At 37.6% G+C, this 21,866-nt stretch overlaps 1 protein-coding gene across 1 annotated transcript in view; it reads right to left on the bottom strand.

The window, feature by feature from the left end:
* Window positions 1-12,595: 12,595 nt before the first annotated feature.
* Window positions 12,596-21,866, bottom strand: part of LOC148029653 (uncharacterized) — a 97,992-nt gene continuing 88,721 nt past the window's right edge. The window contains exon 6 of the mRNA XM_087685898.1: window positions 12,596-13,315. Coding sequence (XP_087542024.1) covers window positions 13,223-13,315 — 93 coding nt within the window. The 3' untranslated portion in view covers window positions 12,596-13,222. The remainder of the gene's footprint in view (window positions 13,316-21,866) is intronic.

Here is a 21,866-nt window from a genome sequence, read left to right as displayed (position 1 = left end):
GCATGTCCAAGGAGACTACCTTAACTTAAGTCTAGAAGATATTGAGCCTCCAAAAAAATGAAGCTACAAAGGCGTAGTCTATGGATACATAGAGGAATCAGATGAGGATGAAGACCTAGAACCTATTACACCCCTTTAGGATGATTAGAAATCCTAGAAATTTTATCAACATGTAATACAACATATATCAAGAATAAATCCTACTCTTTTACCTACGGTTAATTGCAATAATATGAGTTGCATTACTCGAGTCATCATGAGTCGCGCAGTGGATGCATGGTGGGTCCTAACCCGCAGGCTTTAAGCCCCATTAATGCTTGTCTTCCCAAGTTCTTCCGAGATGAGGACATCTCGAGTTCTCTAAGGGGGGAGAGGATGTAACATCTCGTCCGCTCCTGCATACAAACTCCCTCTCTACAATTTTAATACAATTAATCTAATTTTTTTTTCCATAAACCCTGCCATCGCCAAACACATGGCAAGGGGAGGAAGGAGACAACGATGATGACATCAAGGAAGCAGACGAAGACTGAAGGCGATGATGACGAGGGAGATGATGGAGATGAGGATGATGCTTACAAAATCAAGGGGGAGGCCACGTGACCAAACACCCCCAACCTTTCGGCCAGTTCATAGGTAGCTGGGAGGCCCCAAAACTCTTGCCACCATGCAACACTACGTTCCTTCTCTCTCCCCCCACCTTTTCAAGGAAGAGAGAGGTTGTAACCAATAACCAACTCAACAATCCATCTCCTCAAATCTCATGACACAAACTTTCTCATTTCCCTTTCTTGAATTATAATATTCAAATTGAATATAGGAAATAAGGTCTAAAGACCTCTCAATTTATAGAATAGGATAAAAATGTTCACCTTCCCTTTTTCCTTCAACATTTTTAAATGTGAGCTTTTGGACCACAATTACACATAGCTTCATACATGATTTTCAACAAAGTACAAAAGCAAAATGCCATTTTACAAAAGATGTTTCCATGTTTAGCACATTTTTGCACACATTTTCAACTCATCACATTTGTCACTACCTCTATGAAGGAATGGGTGATAACTTCATGAAGCTACCTTGAGGATCAAGAGGCTACTTTCTTCGATTACCATCTGTCGAAGGGGTCCATATAAAGGATGTTTGATATGTGCATATTAACAATGTCTTTGCCAAAAAGCTCATAAGCAAGAAGTCCAATTGGCCAATGTTAATAGTTCTAGAAACCATGAAGAAGACAAACTTCAAGTACCCTAAACACAATCAAAGGTACCATGCCATGGAGTATTTTTATACAATTGTTTGCTTTATGCATGTAGAGAAGTCTGCATGCTGCCAACTTGCATGACTTTTGAGACTCAATATCATCATGTGGTTTGAAATTCTCTTTATGTCCTATGTGAACAAGAAGAATAAATCTTTGTCCACTTGAATGTTGTAGTAATTTTTTCATTAAGAGAGAAAGAGATAGATAGATTATGTAACTTTATAATCATCTCTCTAAGGGAACGTAAATTTTTTTTTGCCAAAGAGGGGTTACCAACAACTCCTTCGCGGCTATATATATATATATATATATATATATATATATATATAGAGAGAGAGAGAGAGAGAGAGAGAGAGAGAGAGAGAGAGAGCTTTAAATCACAACGTTTCTCCATTATCTCTCTAAGGGGACATGAAATTTTTTGTCACCATATAAGGGGTTGTTGGCAATCCCTTCTTAGTGAAAAAAAATCACAAGTTACCTCCATCTCTTTGAGGGGACTTATGGAAAATTTTTTGGTTGGGAAGGGGTTGCTAACAACTCTATGTTCAGGAAAAAGAAGTTATAGAGAGGACATGAAATTTCTTTCGTCGAGAAGGGATTGCCAGCAACCCCTTGTTTGACGAAAAAAATTTCACAGGTCCCCTTCAAGAAATGATGGAGGAGACTTATTATTTAAAAAATTCATCTCGAGAAGGGGTTGCAAGCAACCCTCTTCTCGATGAGTTGCTAGCAACCCCCTTCTCGACCCAAAAAAAAGTCAATGTGTGTGTGTGTGTATGTGTCTCTCTCTCTCTCTCTCTCATTTATCTTGCTTTCTTCTTCTCTCATTTGTCTATATCGCTCTCTCTCCCCTCTCTTTATATTTTTATTTATTAATTAACTTAAAAATAATTAATGATTAAATTATTAACTAAGTAATAAATTAAGTAGTGCATATGTGTATGCGTCTCTCTCTCTCTCTCTATGTGTATGTGTATGTGTTTGTACATGGCCCTTATCTTCACTTCTCACTATGTGTATCTCTTGCAACTCTCACTCACTCTCTCTCTCTCGTCATTGGACTCTACTAATAGAGTCAATAGAGAAAGAGAACACACACACACACACACACACACACACACACACACACATATTGATGTAAGAGAAGAGGAGAGAGAATTTTTAAAATAATTTTTAATGAGAGAAAGTAGAAAAAATAATTACTAGCTAGGAAGGTCAAATTATGTATATATTTATGATATATTTTAATATGAGACATAGTAGATTGAGACTTGTATTGAAATATTTGAACCTTATGAACAAAAAGTGGTCCTCTCTTTTGGAACATTTTTTCTCATAACATAGAAAACTAATAATTAACATAATATATAATGGCTACTGTCTTTTGCATTGTGTATTTGGAAAAATAAAAATCTTATCAAATATTTAATTATTGAATTATAATCAAAATGTGACTTTTCATCTAATTGTACTTGGGCTAAAAACTTTTAAATAGAGGAAGTTCATCTGAAGTTTGAGAGAGAGAGAGAGAGAGAGAGAGAGAGAGAGAGAGAGAGTGTGTGTGTGTGTGTGTGTGTGTTTTTTTTTTTATAAAGGTCCAAAGTTATTAATGTAAGAGAAGCCCAAAGGTAGTACTGTAGTATTATAGGAGAGAGTTGCTATAATTGTTTTAAGCCACACACACACACACACACACACACACACACACACACACATTAATAGCTTTGGATCTTTTAACTTTCTTTTAATAGCCAAAGAAGGGTGCTTAAAATTTTTCTAACACTCTCTCCTATAATACTATAATACTACTTTTGGGCCTTTCCCATATTAATTTGAAAAATGTACCTCTCTATCCAAACTACTTTTCACATTTCTTTCTTTTCTCTTATTAATGATTTTTTAAGAGACACCTCTTTCTTGTCTCTCATTAATAAAAATTTTAATCTCCTCTCTCTCTCTCTCTCTCATCCAAAAGTTTTTTTTATCTCTCTGCTCCCTCTCTTCTCCATTGAGTTCTAATACCCTTCCAATTGAAATTCCTTACACTCAAAGTATCTAGAATGTATTTTTTATTTGAAAGACTAGGCAAAACATTGATGAATTACTTAGTCAAGGTGGATTAGATTTTGTGTGAGCAATAATCTTTAAAGATATGTCTTTAGTTCTGTAATATATACTAGACAAACCTACCTTGATTTGTCTCTCTTTGTGTATGTGTGTGTACATGCATGCATGCATGCATGCAAGTGCGTGTCTCATTAAGCATGCATGCACATTCACATACATATAGACAAATCAAGGTATTTGAATAAGCGAGAGATATAGAAATGTGTGTCTCATTAAGAACTTGTTTCTATATCTCTCTCTTATTCAAAAACTATTATCATTAAAAATCTCTCTTTCTCTCCCTCTCTCTCATTAATATATATGCATATATATGTGTGCATGAATTTATGTATGTATATTGGAAGTCCTAATACATGCACACACACATGTACACACATATGATTAGTTCAAAGAAGTATAACTATATTTTATAGCATGTGAATATTAATATTACAACAACATAATGTCAAGTTGGCAAAGACATGCACAATGAGAGATCAAGATGATGCTCGCGCTCTCTCTCTCTCTCTCTCTCTCTCTCTCTCTCTCTCTCTCTCTCTCTCTCTCTCTCTCAAACATATCGATTGAGCATCAAATTTATACTTCTTTTCACCAATCAATATCCCTTCTTGCTACCACAACAAATAATTCACAAATGTGCAAGCTTTAATAATAAGTTTTTATTTTTTAAACAATGTTTAATGAGGTTGCTAGAGCCATATATAAAGAAAAATGTTTAGTGATTATTTGGAATGGATACAAATATAGACATGTTTATTCACCAATCCATGCTTACCGAAGAGAACTTACATCTTATATTTGGAAAGAGAAAAGCTTTTTCAATGTCGCCTAAAGTGTGACTAGCAAAGCATAGACTCTCATAATTCTTATAGCAAATGCATTTTATTTTATTGAGAAAATACAGACATACATCGCTTGGTTAGCTATGATCAAATTTATGATAATATTTTACTATCATTATTTATTAGTTTGTGAAATAATAGTACACTTTCCAGATATCAATGTAATATAAATCTAGAATGGGATTGCTTGTAGAAATTATTTTGTATTGTAAATGTGTGTGTGTGTGTGATAGAGAAAGAGAGAGAACTATTTACAAGTAAAGAGTGAACTATTTGTTGGTGACACATGTTATAATCCAATGTAAAATAAGTTTTATCAAAGCTAGAGTACTCACACAAATACTTTTGTCTTGTAAGAGAGAGACACACACACACACACACACACACACACATAGAGAGAGAGAGAGAGAGAGAGAGAGAGAGAGAGAGAGAGAGAGAGAGAGAGAGAGAGAGAGAGAGAGAGAGAGAGAGAGAGAGAGAGAGAGCTCTATATATCAATAAAGAGAGAATTATTCATTGCAACACATATCACAATCCAATGTAATACAAGTTCTATCGATTTGGAGTGCTTGTACAAATGTTTTCATATGGCAAACATGAGAGAGAGACTAAGAATGTGTATTGTGTGAGAGGAGAGAAAGAGACAGAGACAAAGAGACAGAGACAGAGACAGAGACAGAGAGAATAAGCTACTTATATGTAGAGAGAGTGAGTGCGTGAGTGAGTGAGTGAGTGAGTGAGTGAAGATGGTGGTGGTGGTATAATGATGGCAGTGGTGGTGGTGGTAGAGCCAGCGGCAGTAGCGGTGTGGCAGCAGTGGTGGCGATGATCGTGGTAGAAGTGGAAGTGGAGGTGGGTACATCTAAGGTTGGAATAAGTGAACTATGTAGAATAAGAATAGAGAGGTTGCTAAAAAAAACTCGCTCAAAAGCTCACACAAAAAACTTGCCTCTTGCCCTTCCCCTAGATGTAGTGAGAGTGAGCAAAATGCTCAACCAAATGTTGATGCTTTGAGAAGGGAGAACACAAAGGTGGATTCGATTCATGGGCAAGCACTAAGGTGGATTATGATAAAGTTCATATAGCTCTGCTCCCCATCTTCCCTATAGGTGAAAGGAAATATGTTCTCCTAACTAAAATCCAAGCTCTTTTTGACATTGCGGAGGGCTATTGATTTTGACATGAGGGAGTTGTTCTAAGGAGGACTATTAATTTTGGCATTAGGGAGTCGTTCCTCCAAACAGGGATAAGTATCTATTTGTGGATTCAAACATCAAGAAATGGAATACTACTCTACAACAAAGACCTTGACCATGATTTATAAGGATATGCTCCAATATGAGTCAACACTTACTTCTTGAAGGAACCATTTGAAGCAATACAAAAAAAAAGTATCTCACTTAGGGAGATCAAACACTCCTAAGTTTTTCTAGATCAACCAATCAAGCATTCAGATATGGAGTGACGAGTTGCTAGTTTCAAATGAAAATTAAAAGGTTTGTTTCAAGCTATGTTCATTTAGATAGCATATTGATTTTCATAAGAATTTACTATAGCTCACTAGATACTTGTTATTTTTTAGCTTATTGTATAGGAGGATGGATTAATTGGTTGTGCTACTAGCAAACAGGACAAAGGTTTAGGCATGGACTCTCTCTATATCATTTTTAATTATTTTTTAATTACTTATCTCTATGCTGAGATGAAATTTCTTACAAAGCCCAAACTTAAGTCCAAATTTTCCCTAATGGATGCTCATATATTCAAGTATATCTACAGTAAACCAATCCTAATGGAGTTGTAGGCCTTGGAATTACCCTTAATACCTTTAGCCTTATATATCCATTATATACAAATGTCTTAAAATATCATGTGATAGGCAATTTGTGGTTGATATACATAGACGATTGTTGTTCTTGAATATAAATATGATGAAAACTGTGATAGAACATATTATTATGGATGTCCCTTGATTTTTGTGTCTTTCCTTATTTTATGTAGTTATGATCTAAGTTTGATGCAGTCTCTTAAAGATAATCTCAATAGTTTGTTGTAATTCCTCATGCGGGTATGTAGTTTGCTTGCAATAGTTTTGTAGTCCTATAGTATTTCTTTGATGGAATTTGGGTTATAATACTTTAGTGATCTTGCACATGAAGACTTGTAACTCTGCTTTCAATGTTGTGTAAAAATTGTAGAGTTTGAGGGTTGAATCTTAAAATTCTTGCAAATCTTGAAGCAATGGCATGTCCTTTAAGTAGAATGATTCTTTCTTAGAGGGTGTGTTTTGATTTTCTATGCATATGTCCAAAAATTCCCCTCACCCCATCAAATGTTATCTTGACCAAAAGAAAGTCTAGAGAATTGAGGATGGAATTCTATCCTCATTGCCCACCTTGTCTCTCTATAGAGTCACCCACCCAAAGTTTCATATTTTTGAGTTTCCATAGAGATACCTAAGGTTGAGAGCTTGGTCTAAATTTTCCAGTTTCCATTTGATGGTGTGACCATAGAGGCCCATCCTCATGCCCACCTCAGGTGTCTCTCCATAAGGACACCCATGGTTGAGAGCGTGATTCATATTTCCAAGTTCCCATCTGATATTGTGACCATGCAGGCCCATGCTACACAAACTTGTGGCTCTCCATCTGCTTGGATTGTGGATACTAGAGCCACATACCACATGACCCCACTTCAACAACTATCCATCTCCCAATTCCCTACAATCATGAATGTCAAATGTGAGAAAAACTCCTTAGCCAAGATTTTGGGTCTTGATTGCATCAATTTTGATACTCAAAAGGCCTCTAAATATCTTATATGGTTAATAACCTTGTTTTTTGGGGCAAGTAGACTTCTTTACATCTACTTTAGTCAAGGTACTTGATGCCAAGTCTGGTGCATGCAATTAAGTATAGGCTAATGGACTCCATATGATGATACACTTTCTATCCCAATCGATATCTGACAACTGTGAGTTCCATTGATTCCATTCCCTAGCCAACAATAGGGAGCCTGAGCATCTCTAGCATTCCCACTTCAAGCACATTGGATATGACTCTCTCTCTCTCTCTCTCTCTCTCTCTCTCTCTCTCTCTCTCTCTCTCTCTCTCTCTCTCTCTCTCTCTCTCTCTCTCTCTCTCTCTCTCTCTCTCTCTCTCTCTCTCTCTCTCTCTCTCTCTCTCTCTCTCTCTCTCTCTCTCTCTCTCTCTCTCTCTCTGTGAGTTATGTGGTCAGATGGTTGAGGGCCTTCCATGCCTAAAACCATCCGTGCATCTTTGTGAGTCGTCAACTAGGTAAATAGCACACCGCACCATTTTTTCAACAAGCCACATATAGAGCTAAGGTGCCTCTTAGATTGGTTCATGTTTTGGTTCATGTTGACCTTTGTGGGCTAACAGCCATGGTAGCCATTAATGGCACGCCTTACTTCATGTTACTATGGATGACTTATCGAGATATATGTGGATCTATTTCTTACATAATAAAACAAACACATTCGCAATTTTCTCCACATTGATGCACCTAATGCAAAACTAAATGATGTCTGTATAGGGACAATGAGGAGTGATAGCAATGGTGAATTTTTCTTCCACCATTTTTCCAAGTTTTTACATGAGCAGGGCATTTAGTGCCAACTAACATTATCAACTCTCCTTTAGAGAGTGGACTTACAGAGCATAATAATGAACATGGTACATTCTACAATATTTGCACCAAAGCTCCTTGAGTGCCTTTGAACTGAGGTTGTTAACCCTTTAATATAAATCCTCAACTAGTGCTAATAATAGTAGTCCCTTATAAGTCCCTCAATGAGGCATTTTTTATGTTTTCTCACTTTAGATCCTTTGGGAATCAATGTATATATGCATATTCATGATGATAAAATTAAAAGCTCGTGCCTTAAGAAGAGCTTTTGATTTTTATGGGCTACTCTTTTAAGGTTAAAGTGTATCAATTGTTTGACCCTAAAAAAACATATGTTATTACTTGAAGAGATGATCTCTTTGATGAGAGGGATATCCTATAGCCCTTGCATGGACTTCCAAACCACTTCCTTAGCCTAACTTACCTAAAATTGTACATCATGAGTCTAGTCTACTTCTTACTTTTGACCCACTTGTAAAAGCCTCAATTACTATGAGATAACAAATGTAGAGGAGCAATGCCTCATGCTCATAGGACAAAGAAAGAAACTACTAGAAAAGCTAATGGACTTGACCATAGTAGTCCAATGAGAAAAAGAGAGTGCATAGCAAGAGCTGAATGATATTTGCAAATTGCTACATAATGTAGGCCATGCTGGATTATCAAGTGACTCAATCTTGTGGATCTGGTGCAAAGGAGATTGCTAGACAACACCAATGCCATCTAGGTCAAGACAAAGGGCACAAACATGCTACTTGTAGGGCCACACCTAGATCCAATGACCAAGCTAAAATTCTACTAGTCACCAAGTAAATAGATAAGTATAGAGTAGGGGATGGCCCTTATAGCTTCATAGAGTAATTCAAATAAGTCTCCGAGACTAACAAGCTCACTTTATACACCAAGAAGGCACATTATTCAAGGACCAATTTATCATGTGATTTGTGAAAGCTAGGCATAGAGACAACCTCATAACATGGCTCATAAACCTAGCATAGCAAGAAGATGAGATCATGAGAGACTATGTCTTTAAGGCTTGTAGCTTGTCCAAGCAAATCTTGATAGAAAAATGACCCAACCCCAATGCCATTGCTAATGCCTTTTGGAAATGAATACGTCTCAAAAAATTTTACAAGACCTGGGCCAACAACTCCACATGAGATAGAAATAACCTAAATGATGTCTTTTATACAACTTTGTGTTTTTGGATTCTTGGCTTATGCTCTTGTTCCAAAAAAACGACATGCAAAGCTAGATAACAAGGTTGTGAAATGCATTTGGGTATAATAATGAGAGTATATTATTGGTTTTACAAAGCTTGACAACATGGACACACATGTGCATGTAACAACAATATACAAATGTTTCATAACCCAAAAGGATGATGCCATGAGTTTAAATAAAGAAGTGAAAATATAAAGTGTATTACTTGTGCCACATATTTAAACATAAATTGATTATCTTGAAATTCCACAAGTCATAGGAATTTTTTATTGTAAAATATAAGTGCCAAGCTCATGTAGGTGCAAGTTGTAAAGTCCCACGTGTAAGCAATGAAGGTCTAGAATAGATCTGTATATATATAATTAGCTAGAATGATGGAAAGGCAAAATAGATACATCAAAAGGCTAAATTGAAGGATGGAAGTCCAAAGAGGAAACCTCATGTATTTAATGTGTGGAAATGAGTACACAACTCATTCTTGTGTGTAAAAACTATTGAATTCTACTCTATCTTCTTCATCCACGATAACTTCACACACACACACACACACACACACACACACACACACACACACACACACACTGTGTGTGTGTGTGTGTGTGTGAAGGGGAAATTTTATCCTCAAATCTTTTCTCCTCTTCTCTTCTTGCTTAGAAGAGATTGGAGCTTAGAGTTGGAGGAGTTAGAACTCGAAGCAAGAAGCCATCAGAAACTCTATACGAACATAGGAGCATTAAATCTACTAGATATAAGAAGCAATGGATTTGGTAAGTTTCTAGTACTCACTTGAGGTTAAGCTTTCTTGTGCTTCTTGGGATAAGGAGAACATCCTTGCTTGAGCTTGAGAAAGAGAATGGATGAGAAGAATCCTAGCTGAGAGGTAGAAAAATGCAAGATTATGGAGCTCTTGAAGAAAAAAGAGTTTTGTTCATGCCTAAATTGTGTTGTCTTGGTTTTGCCTCAAGATTTTCATTATGTTGTTGGGACACCACTAGATTCTACACTTGCTTTGGTTAGCTTCACATCCTTACCACTGATTACACTACAAGCCTGATAGCAAAGGTCCTTAAGCATCATTCTTGAGCATCCTTTGCACTTTGTTATCAAACAATAAGTTTCTTAAACATGATTGGTGGCTTCATATGTTGTCCTTGACTCATGTTTAGCTTGTGTTCATCTAAAGGAACCATTGTCCTTGGGGGTTCTAAAGATTATTGTGTTGCTAGGCTCATCTAGGTGTGCCTTGGCCCTTCATATTTAGCCCTCAATGGACACTTAACCGTAGAAACATGGTGGTGATTAGATCACAATGACATTGCAATCATCCATCCATTGTGAGGAAAGATAAGAATATTTTTTATCACTTTAGGTGGTCAAGAGAGGATCCTATCGAATGACTTCCAAGCTTGCATAGGGGGTGGCATAGACTCATTTTTATTGACCTAGTCCCCAATCCTAAAATCTAGACTCACAATATTAAATAGACTGCTCCAATATTCTAACAAACTAGTCACCATGACATTGCAATGAGATAATTGATTACTACTGTGATATGACAATGAGAAATTTTTGGAGATCAAAGTTGGCATAACTATTGACTCCAAACTTTGAATAGGGTCAACCTTGTACTTGATTAAAATATTGGTTAGCAAGCTTATGTAGTTAAAATTGCAAGATCACTCTAAGATAAAATATTATTCCACTTTTTCAATACACCCAAATACCAACAAGGTAGTACTATGACATTAACTATAAGTCCCTTGGCAAGAGTTTGGTGACTTTACTACAAACTTTGGACCCTTTAGGCTTTCTTACATTCAAGGGATTAAAAGAGGCAAATACAATTTGGAGCTAAGAGTACAAGCCAACTATGTGAGAGGTAGCCATAAACCATTTTGAGGAGGACTATCATGAAAGAATAATAGTAATTTGAAGTCTCGCCCATTGCATGCAATCCCAACAATTAGCATGTAGCTCTTGATCATATGGAACTCTATTTCAATAGTTATTGCATCATCCAAGAGGTTGCCAATATCAATATCACTCTCAATAGTACAATTGGGTTTTATCAAGATGAGGATCACAAAGTGTCACAATGAGAAAATAATGTATCTGGAACACCAGAGGGGGACAAAGGATCTCCATCTATATACCTTAATGCAAAAGCCAATTTTGAGGTTTGAACAATCACTAAATTTCATAGGTTTGGAAAAACCTAGATGTTCAAAGCTTGAATGTGGAGTAAAGATTGTGTTTACTTTGAACAAGCATAAGGAGCTAATATTGAGAATAAAGCTTTGTGTTTTCTATTTCTATATTCCAAGAGAGACTAACTTTGCTTAGCTAACATTTTCTCGATCTATTTTACTTGTATCCCTACGAGTTCTACTTATTTACTCTTTTGTTTTGCTCAATCTTATGATTGATTTGATTATCATATCTGCATCAATTTCGCCACTCATATTGCTCATTTCGATGCTCCATCGTAACAACAAATAATGGACTAGAAGATTGAGCAATCACGAGCATCCTTCAACAATGAACCAATTGGTTGCTCTCTGGACTCTTTTGCTTCCTCTTTGAACACTTATTCATATAATTCATGCTATGAAAGAAACACACGTATCCTTTTCAACATATTCATGTGCACCCTTCATAAATACAACCCTTGGGTGGGCCCCATCTCATTTATAGAAATCTCAACTTCTGCTTTTTTAGCTATTTGGGTTTTACTTATCGGGCTAAGCTTAAGAACCTATTGTTGAGGCTACGTTTATTCTGGGCCAAACATAATGGTCTAGATTACATTGCATTGATAGCCATGGTGGTTTACTAGAGCATTTGGGAAGAAGCACCTTCAACCTTGTGATAACAATCAATAAAAGGAAATTTAAATATAAAAAGTAATGATAACAATAATCAAGTGACAATAACAAAACTTACTCCGAAGATAGTAGTGGAGTCCACTAATTTTGAGTCTTATCGCTTTAGAGCTCTCTCTTACTAGTCACCATGACGAGCACCTCTTCTTTTCTTCTTCAAATATGTCCAATCTCTTAGTTCTTCTCTTCTTCCTCTCCCTTAAAACTTTATTTCACATCTCTTCTTGCTCCTTCAAACCCCTCCAACCTCTTACTACTACTACTTTTGCTTTCTTTTTTAGTTTTGTTACACCATCCACTTGAAGGCAAAAGATCTCTCTTAAAATTTGTCATATATATTAAGACCTTTGAGGTCCATGCACTCCAAACCCACATGTATGGACACTTTTGGTGAAGCTCTGAAATTGTATCTTTAGGATAAAAACCAGTTAAAAGAGGAATGCAATTAAAATAGAAAGCTCCCATGTTCATAGTACTACCATAGCAAGAAGATTGAAAGGGTGGGAGACAAAATGGCTAAAAGAGTAGTTTACCACAACTACCGTCATCTCTTGTTACACTCTTTTTTAAGTCTTGCAATTATCGTTCCCCCTTTTTTCCCTCCACCCAAAATTTTGGAATCCTTGTTAGGCTTTATGAAAAAGTGAAGTTTTCACTCCAGCTATTCCTCCTAGTAGTGACTCCACATATTGACGCATTTCTTACAGTTTTGTGGGATGGTGTAGTATGTTAAATTTGAATCTCTATTTGAGCACAGTTATGAATGCCTCCTAACAAGTGGATCCCTTTAAGAAGTCAATCACGTGTCTCCCCATATATTCAATCAATCACCATCTTATTGTTTCAATAACCACCTGTTGAACAACATGTCAGACTTCACAGTTGTTGGTCTGAGTATCTGTACAAATATGGAAGAAAAAACGCATTCTGTAACTTGTAAGATTTGGGCATTTGATCTAAGCATACCATCTTGCTTTATTTACTTGTACAACACTGATACAAATCCAATAAGGTAGGAAAATGTCCATCAGATCTGGAATGAACATTGCTCGGTACAACATACTATCTGGCTTCTAGAATGAAGTACCAACTTCTGTGCATCATATTAGAACTCCATTGCTATCCAATGCATGAAAGTAGGATCATGACAATGCCAGATTGTAAACTCACCCTACCATGAACCCAATTCTGAAGTCTTGCTGAAGTGATTCTGTGAGAAGTGCAGATATTCAGAGCAACTTTAGAGCCCTCAATCGACCCTCATGCTCTGGGTTCAATGATGGAACAGTGTAGCTCCCATGTAGATCTTCCACTATGTATTCCTGTGAAAGTAAAAAGGGAGATGTGTCAAAAATAAGCTTACATGAGACATCCAAGCTTGCAAATTTGCATGAGCATGCAGACATTATTACTTTTAAGTGTTTCAGAAACAGTTTATATTCGCAATGCTATAACTTATTTTTAACTGAATAGATAAGCTTAATGAGATTAAATGAGAACCAGTAATAAAACGAGACTCACAAACAACCATTAGCAAACTTGAATTGATAAGCCTTAACAAGATTAAGTAACCACCAGTAATTAAACAAGACTCACAAACAACTATCAGCAAACTTAAATGATATGACTAGGTTCAATGAATAAAATGGAACGGAGTTATAAACCAGTGTAATCATCACCTTGGAAAAGCAAAGACTTAGCCTTAATGAAACATCACACTTTGATGAATAATGCTTCTTGGTTTTCATGAGTTTATGGTCTAGCCACAGAAGATACCTCAACAAATGAATGTGCCTATGTCACAGCACTATGTTGGGAACAGCTCACTGCCTTTCAAGATCACTTTTTGCTAACCTAAAGATATATGCAAGATATAAATATCAGCACACAAATCAACAGGAAAAAAAGACCACCTAGTGTTGTCCAGAAGAATCGCTATATAGTAAGTGCCCCCCGCCATGCAAAAAAACCCAATGAGGAAGTTTGAATTAATGAATTGAAATATTCAAAAGACCTTTTGGCCAATCAGGTGGACTCAAAGACAGGCATAAACAACACATGGAGGCAAAAGGCTACAAAAAAACACAAGGATACAAAAACATAAGAAGGGAGTCACAAAGCGGGCATAACTGGGGTGAAGCGGATGATATCCATCCATAGAGTAGCCATCTCTCTGAGTCACACCAGCAGAAAGAACTAACTCGCCACAAAAACAAGCCTTGAACACAGCCCATGTGACCACAGATACCAAAGGCCAAATAAAAGATAAATACTTTTGTGTGTCTGCCAGAGGTGCCAACAACACAGAAAATGAAAACAACGGGTATTGCTACGTCTATAAAGTGGCCATGGTTGGCAACTAGCCCAAAGCACAAGCATGGACAACTGTACACACTGATGTGTCACTGAAGTCCATTCTCTGGAAATGAAACCCGATACATCTCTAGCAACTTGGCAAGAAATAAAGAGATGAGCTGGAGTCTCAGCACATGTAGTACAAAAGAGACACCTCCGACTGGCAATCTTGTGACGATGCAACATATCCCTTGTGGGAAGACCCCTCATAAGAAGCCTCCATATGAAAACTTTCCTTTGGTAGACAAAGCTTAGACCTCCACTATTGAAGTAACCGATTGTGCCACTTAGCTTCATTATGCCCCGATGTTCAAACTTTACTTGCTTTCGAACTCACCCATCTCTTATCCTAAACCATCTTATGATAGATCTAATTGGCCAATTGTTTCAAGAATCATCCAAGCACACAAAAGACTAATCCAACCATGGAGATGAAGGTTGGAGTGCCAGCAAAATGAATGCTACAAAAGTCGTTCCACAAAGTTGGTCCAAATCAGCCTATCCTTGAGGAACCCAAAAGTATTGGTGGTAACAGTGAAAAGAATAAACCCAAGATTGACCAGGAATGACAACATCTTGTATAGTAAAGAAGAAAAGACTTTGGCATTTTGACTTCTTGAGTCAAATTCATGGCATGCCATTAGAATGCTTGATTTCCAATGTGACCATGTGAGATGCAAATTTCCTCAATGAAAGCCATAGCAATAGCTGCCCAAGGATGATGCTGCTTACATAAGGATTGTAACAGGGCCATTTGCAAAGCTGCCATATGAATCTTGACATCCAATCCTCATGTATGAAGAACTTCGGATTGGTTTCATTCTAATGAGAGTTCTACAAGAGTTGCAATCTACCAATCAATATTGTTGGTTAAAAAAATCAAGAAATCTATTCTCGATTTAGTTGACAATAAGAATAGATGAAATTAATGCATACCGATCTCAGAACAGGAAAGAGCATGCCTGCCATGTGAATTTTGACATCCAATCCTAGGGTATGAAGAACTTCGGATTTGTTTCATTCTAACAAGAGTTCTAAAACAGTTGCAATCTACCAATCAATATTGTTGATTAAAACAATCAAGAAATCTATTCTCGATTTCGTTGACAAAAAGAATAGATGAAATTAATGCATAGCGATCTCAAAATGGGAAAGAGAATGCTTTAATTCTTCATGAATCCTGATCTTAAGCCAAAAACCCAGTTCCTCCAGAAAATCAGGGATAGCTTGTTTGTCAACTTCTTTTCAAAAGTATTTAAAAATTTTCTATTGCAATTTAATACTCTTTGTTTATTTACATTCATTCGACCAAGAATCTCTTGACTAGTTCCAATGGGAACAACATCACCAAGAATAACATTCCCTTTTAATCCCTTTAACCAATCAATCCAATCCTGGGGAGCTTTGGCTAGTACTGGATTAGTCTCTTGAAGGCAGCACCACAAACACTTTAGCATGGTAAAATCACCCAGGGCATCTAGATTCTACATGCTTTTTCCAAGGAGTAAACAGATGGGCTGCACCAGTTCTTGCAATGACTTTTGTCTCCAAGGAAGCAAAGACGAAAAATGGAAGATCATATGGATCATCACCATTTGTGCAATTTTGAGGCGGATATGTAGAAGCCTTGAGATTTCCATTACATAAAATTGTCAGCAATAAGTGAAGTCATCTAATCAAGCAATGCTCGAGAGGCCATAGCCACATCAATGGGATATCCCAAGTGTCTAGTGATCTCTCCTCAGGAAACAATCGTACCCTGTTTACCTAAAGCATGCAGGTCTCTCTTCGTACAACCAATGAGAATGGATTTCTACACATTGATGTTGAGGCACGAGGCTAGACCAAATAATCTCCAAATGGATGTTGCTCTAACCAGGTTAGACCTCTCAGCCTTGAGAAATGTTGAGACACAAGGCTGAACCAACCACTCTTCAAATAGCCATTGTTCTAACCAAATTAGACTTCTCAGTCTTGAGAAACATAAATGAACCATCTACACGAGAATGTTCCAGAAGCTTAGGCCGAATGGGAAGAGCCAGACCAATGATTTCCCCATCATTCGCCACCTTATCCAATAGGTAGAGCATTAGATGAGTCACAAACACAAACAGCAGAGGACGAAGGGGGAATCCCTGATGAAGGGACTGTGTAAGAGCACTCTCTTTAGTAATATCCCAGGCTTTTTCTGTGTGGAAGATGGGACAAGTACTCCACTACTACCTTAGTAATATCAACATCCATTAAATCTGCCCATTCCAAACTTTACTTGGCCCCATACCACATCCATAACATAATGGCGAGCAGCATGAACAACATCACTAAGAGTTTCCTGTGAACCCAACAAAGTTTTGTAGTAATCCAGGCACATCTGAATGATAGTTTGAGGCTCAGTAACAATAGTCCACCCAAGTATATAGCACGTGAACAATATTTCACATGCATATTTCTGATGGAGAAGAGCAAAAATAGTATGAGTCTGGCAATTGTTGTTCATGCAATGCACCTAAACAGAGCAGCTGATTCTATTTTGCATATTGCTCAATCTCAAGATTCTAAACTCTGCATTTCAACCGCTTTAAGTGACCAAGTCGATAGAATTGTCCCCAAATTGATGCAAGGTCAAAGACTGCTCCAACAAAGACGGCAAGTGCTGGAATTCAGCTGTAACACCAAATGCATGCTGCATACCATATTCTCAGAACAATATACCTGCATTCTCCTAAAATATCAACCATGCATACATAACCCCAAAGAGAACCTGTCTGCTAAACCTAGCAATCAACTGTGGCATATACTCCAAAAACTGATCATGCAGAAAAAAAGGAATTGATTTAGAGCTGACCGTGATGGGGCACGGCCTATGAGAGACACTTGAGATTCGCAGTGGAGCTACAATGGAGCCATGAGGACCAATGTAGTCCTATTTCAGGATATCTTGACAGACATAGATATCATCTTGTACACACAGACTCACTAGAGCCCAGGTGCCTGTCTACCAAAGGTGAGAGGTTACAGATGGGAGACAACCTACTGTCCTTCAGCACAATCATAGGGTGGCATGAGAGGGTCAAGAGGGGTGGCAACATAGTATCGAAAAGCATCATTTCTCCATCTCGTAATATTGAAAGAATTGTGACAAGTTGAGGGTTTCAAGTCTTTTGTCACTATCTAGCAGCTACAAGTTGTTGGCAAGAGTTGAGAGTTAGTACTACCTTCTTAGTATGCAACCTTCTTAGTTACGCAAATCTTTGTGTGTCTGCTTCCATCCTCTCACTATAGATGGCCTTAATGAAGAGAAATAGGGATCCAAACACATGCAATAAAAACGTTTTTTGAAGGCTGGAATTGAAAGTTGAGAGCTAAAACACATTGCACATTGGCCAAAAAATCAAAACACAAGTGGGTAAAGCTCAAGGCCTCTGCCCCCTAAACAGAAACTTTTTTTCAAAAAACCATCCAAACAAAAGAAAGTTTGATCCTAAAATGCGCTTTAGAGTTTTGAAGTTTCAAAAATGGCATTAACTCAAGCTCACCTTCAACCTCCTACTGAGCCCTATGCATAAGGATGAGATCATACTCAATGGCAGAAATCTGATATGGTCTCTGGACTCCATGGTAGTTTAATGGTTCTCCACCCATGTCAGATCGAGAAAAACAAGCTAGGAGGCCCACTCCTGATTGTTTATGTCCATGTTTGGTTAGGGAGACTGAAGCGATGGTGTGAATGTGTTCGAAGTCATTTGACCCTTCTATTGTTCCTACTTTTGCAAATGAGCTTTTTGATTGAAGGCCAAGTGTGACCTTAATGTCACATTGATACCAATGACAAATGACTCTGAAGAAGACCATTAAAGCCAGAGGAAGCAGTCCGGATGAATGAGCACGAGTGATTTCTTTCACCTCCCAGCCTTGCCTAGCATATTGCTGGCCAGACCATCGTGATCCGATTGCCAGCCGTCAAACCTTGGTGAGTCCTACTATTCTTGGACTCTCTTTAGTTCTAGGCTCCCCTTAACCCCGTTCAGGCGCCCAAGAGCCCGGACGGTCATCCTCGTGCATGTTCCCCTTGATTTACCTTAATGTCACATTAAATGTCACTTTAATGTCACATTCAATGTTTGTGACATTAAAGTGATATTTAATGTGACATTAAGGTCACAAACCACTTTATAATCAGAAAATAATTTCAAACATCAATGGCTTCATTCGTCATTGTTTACCCATCGACCCTCCAGACTCCCAAGCCTTCCAAAGTTGATGACGAGCTCCGTCACTTTTTTCTAGCCGCCGATAGAGCACTAAACCACAATAGATATGATAAATCCTCTCATCAAATAAGTCAAATTGCTTCCCTTGGGTCTAAGTCTTCAAAGTTTGACATGATGGTACCCTCACCTTTCCGACATTGACATAAAGAGAAGAATGGATCTAATAAAATTTGACTCTCGTCTTCCATCCGCCTTGCTAAATATGATATGATATTCAGATCATTACCACCCTTCGACACTCTCTTCAATCTCATCAACGATCAAAAAAATTTCTAATCCGCCCCCCTCCGTTCGATATGGCCACCTCCTTATAAATAAGGATCCGATCGTCGGCGTTAATTCCGTTTTTCCCCTTATTTTTTGCGTTTTTTTCAAGACGAACACTTTCTAAGCTTTCTTGAGCTTTTCCTTTGGCCCAACGACCTTTAAAATTCTCAAAGGCTTTAAGCCTACTTCCTAACACACATTTTAACAACCTTGCATACTTTCTTCATCATGTAAAATTCTTCTTCGTGTTCGAGAAGTTTTGTGACCTCCTAATCAATCTTTGTCCAAAACAATCTCAAGCTTGCTTGAACTCGAAAACCACAAGGATTCTCCACCTGCTCAATTTCTTAAAACCAAAGTTCTTGTGACCAACTTGGTAGCTCGTGTATGCCTCTAGGCTTGAAGATAAAATAGAAAATCCATATAAGTTATATGTTTATAAATACTCCAATCAGACATCCCAAGCAATATACTTCATGCAACACATGTCCACAAAACTAGCCTCATAAATTCGAAGACTCTAATCCTTGCCTCCAAACATCACATCCACTTTCTCAAAACTTGCAAGCTTTGTCAACATTCATATGCATCCAAATAAGAAGTCCAAGAATTTCTAAATAACCTTTTGCATCCTTCCAGGCATATATACACCAACAAGCACAATTGCTTCCTTTGACCCGATCTTCTCAATGCTATAGGCAAGACCACACTTCAACTTTGATATTACTTCCTCATCAAAAAGCAATTCCAACAGCTTCACCGATTAGTCTTCCTTGATACCCTGTAAACCACACTTTGCTACATACATCCAACAAATACCTTGCCAAAGACAAAATAATCTTCTCTATCAGCATACCTTGATTCTCTTCTATAGACACATCCTGCACTTCCTTTTCCAACAAAAACAAAGTACCAACATCCTCATACTCATAAACAAACTCTAATAGATGAAAGTCTCCACAAGTAATATCCATAGCAAGTTCCTTTCCAAAACTATCATCAGCTGAAAACATACCTTGCAAGTACAAGTCATAAAACATATTTGCATCCAAAGTAGAGGAAAAGATAACAAGTGGAAATTCTGCCCCATGCACAACACTTAGCATCAGCTCTCAACATACAACAAACTACTCATCATCATCACTTCCCAAACTATCCAAAAACATCTTCTCAATACTAAAAACATTATCCAACTCCAAGGAGTACTCTTCAAGAATTCCCTCATCCTCTACCATACAGGACAGGTGCTCTTGTCTACTTCCTTCCACAACCAATTCATCAACCAACTCATCACCATCAACACCAAAAACATCACCACAATCATCATGGAACACCTCAACGTGATGACTCTCAACATTACTCAACACATCACCAAATCCCAAAGAAACACCAAGATCCTCCTTGCAACCCAAGGAGTCCAAACCAATTTTAGCAGACGACATGACACCTCTTGTACCACCACAAGATGTCGAGGACTCATGAAAGACCTTCCCCTCTTCTCTGTCACTCTCATAAACTGTTACTCTAGCAAAAAATTGAGCTTTCTCCAAAGCTAAAGAATAATCCACTAATGTACATCTATCCCTCTCTTCAATATACATACATGCCTTCTCCTCAACATACTCATCACTGCTTTGTGAATATACTCCAAATGCCAAATCTCATACCTTTTGCCAAAGCGGATCCAAAACATCCATATAATCCTCATAATAACATCCCATCTCTCTAATGTTATTGAGTCGAAGCTAGTACAATCCTTGAAACTTTCTATATGACCGGTCACTCATGCCAAAACCTGCAGGACGAGCAAAGAAGAAACTCTGTATAAACCAAGAGAGACTTTCCCAACTGCTGAGAATATCATTTGGAACACAACTGACAACTTCCAAGGCATAATCCCTGAATCCTTGCGAGGCAAAATTCACCACATCTTCATCATCCACAATATCAAACATGTGTATACACTCCTCCACATAATCCACCCAAGCATAAACATCTTTGTCCAATCTCACGTGAAAAGTCGCCATGCCTGTAATCAATAGCTACCAAAGAATGACACCAAACCACTTATCAGCACTCCTCAGTGGAGGCACCGAAAATAATGTATCATGAGTGGTGATCAGGAATAAATCCTTCACACAACCCAAGACACGCAAGGAAAAGGAGTGTCGGTTAAGGCAATGGCCCAGTGCTAGCCTCTAAAACTCCCAATCTGATCAAATTGATCTAAAAAACAAACTCCACAACACAAAAGAGCACAACAATATATATATCTTTCCTCTACACCAAGACACAAATAAAACTTCGAAATTGTACCTCTTGTAGCCCAACAAAACCAAGGGAAGAAAAGATAGTTTTCTTACACAAGCAAAAACTTCAAATCACAATAAAGCCTTTGAGTTTAATTCAAAGTCTCCACTATCTCAATAGGCGAGCATATAAAACACTCTCATTATGGTTGATAGAATAAGCCATAACTCACTTCTACTCTCTGTTTTCTCCTTCTCGACACAATCAATCCCATACTTTCTTCGACGTGTGCGACTTAAGAAGATAAAACATTCTTTGATATTGGCCTTCCCAAGTAGAACTTTAGAAATAGCAACCTTAGAAAGATTAAAACGTTTCATTCATAGAGTTAAAAAAATGACCCTAAGCTCCACGATAAATTTGCAAGCAGAAAAGTACAACTGTCGAAAACAAAGGTCTCAAAAATTGACAATATCAACCTTACTATTGTGTTCGTCAAAATCTCTCTCGAAGTCCTTGCCAAACTTGTCGACCAGCCACTTTATAAGCAGAAAATAATTTCAAATATCAATGGCTTCATTCTTCATTGTTTACCCATCAACCCTTCAGACTTTCAAGCCTTCCAAATTTGATAACGTGCTCCGTCACTTTTTTTTGATTGCTGGCAGAGCACTAAACCACCATAGGTATGATAAATCCTCTCGTCAAATAAGTCGAATCGCTCCCCTTG

This window comes from Lygodium microphyllum, chromosome 10, assembly GCF_053477565.2.
Source record: "Lygodium microphyllum isolate KBCC chromosome 10, Lygodium_microphyllum_v1.1.10, whole genome shotgun sequence".
Lineage (NCBI taxonomy): Eukaryota > Viridiplantae > Streptophyta > Polypodiopsida > Schizaeales > Lygodiaceae > Lygodium > Lygodium microphyllum.
This window is presented reverse-complemented; position numbering and strand designations above follow the sequence as displayed.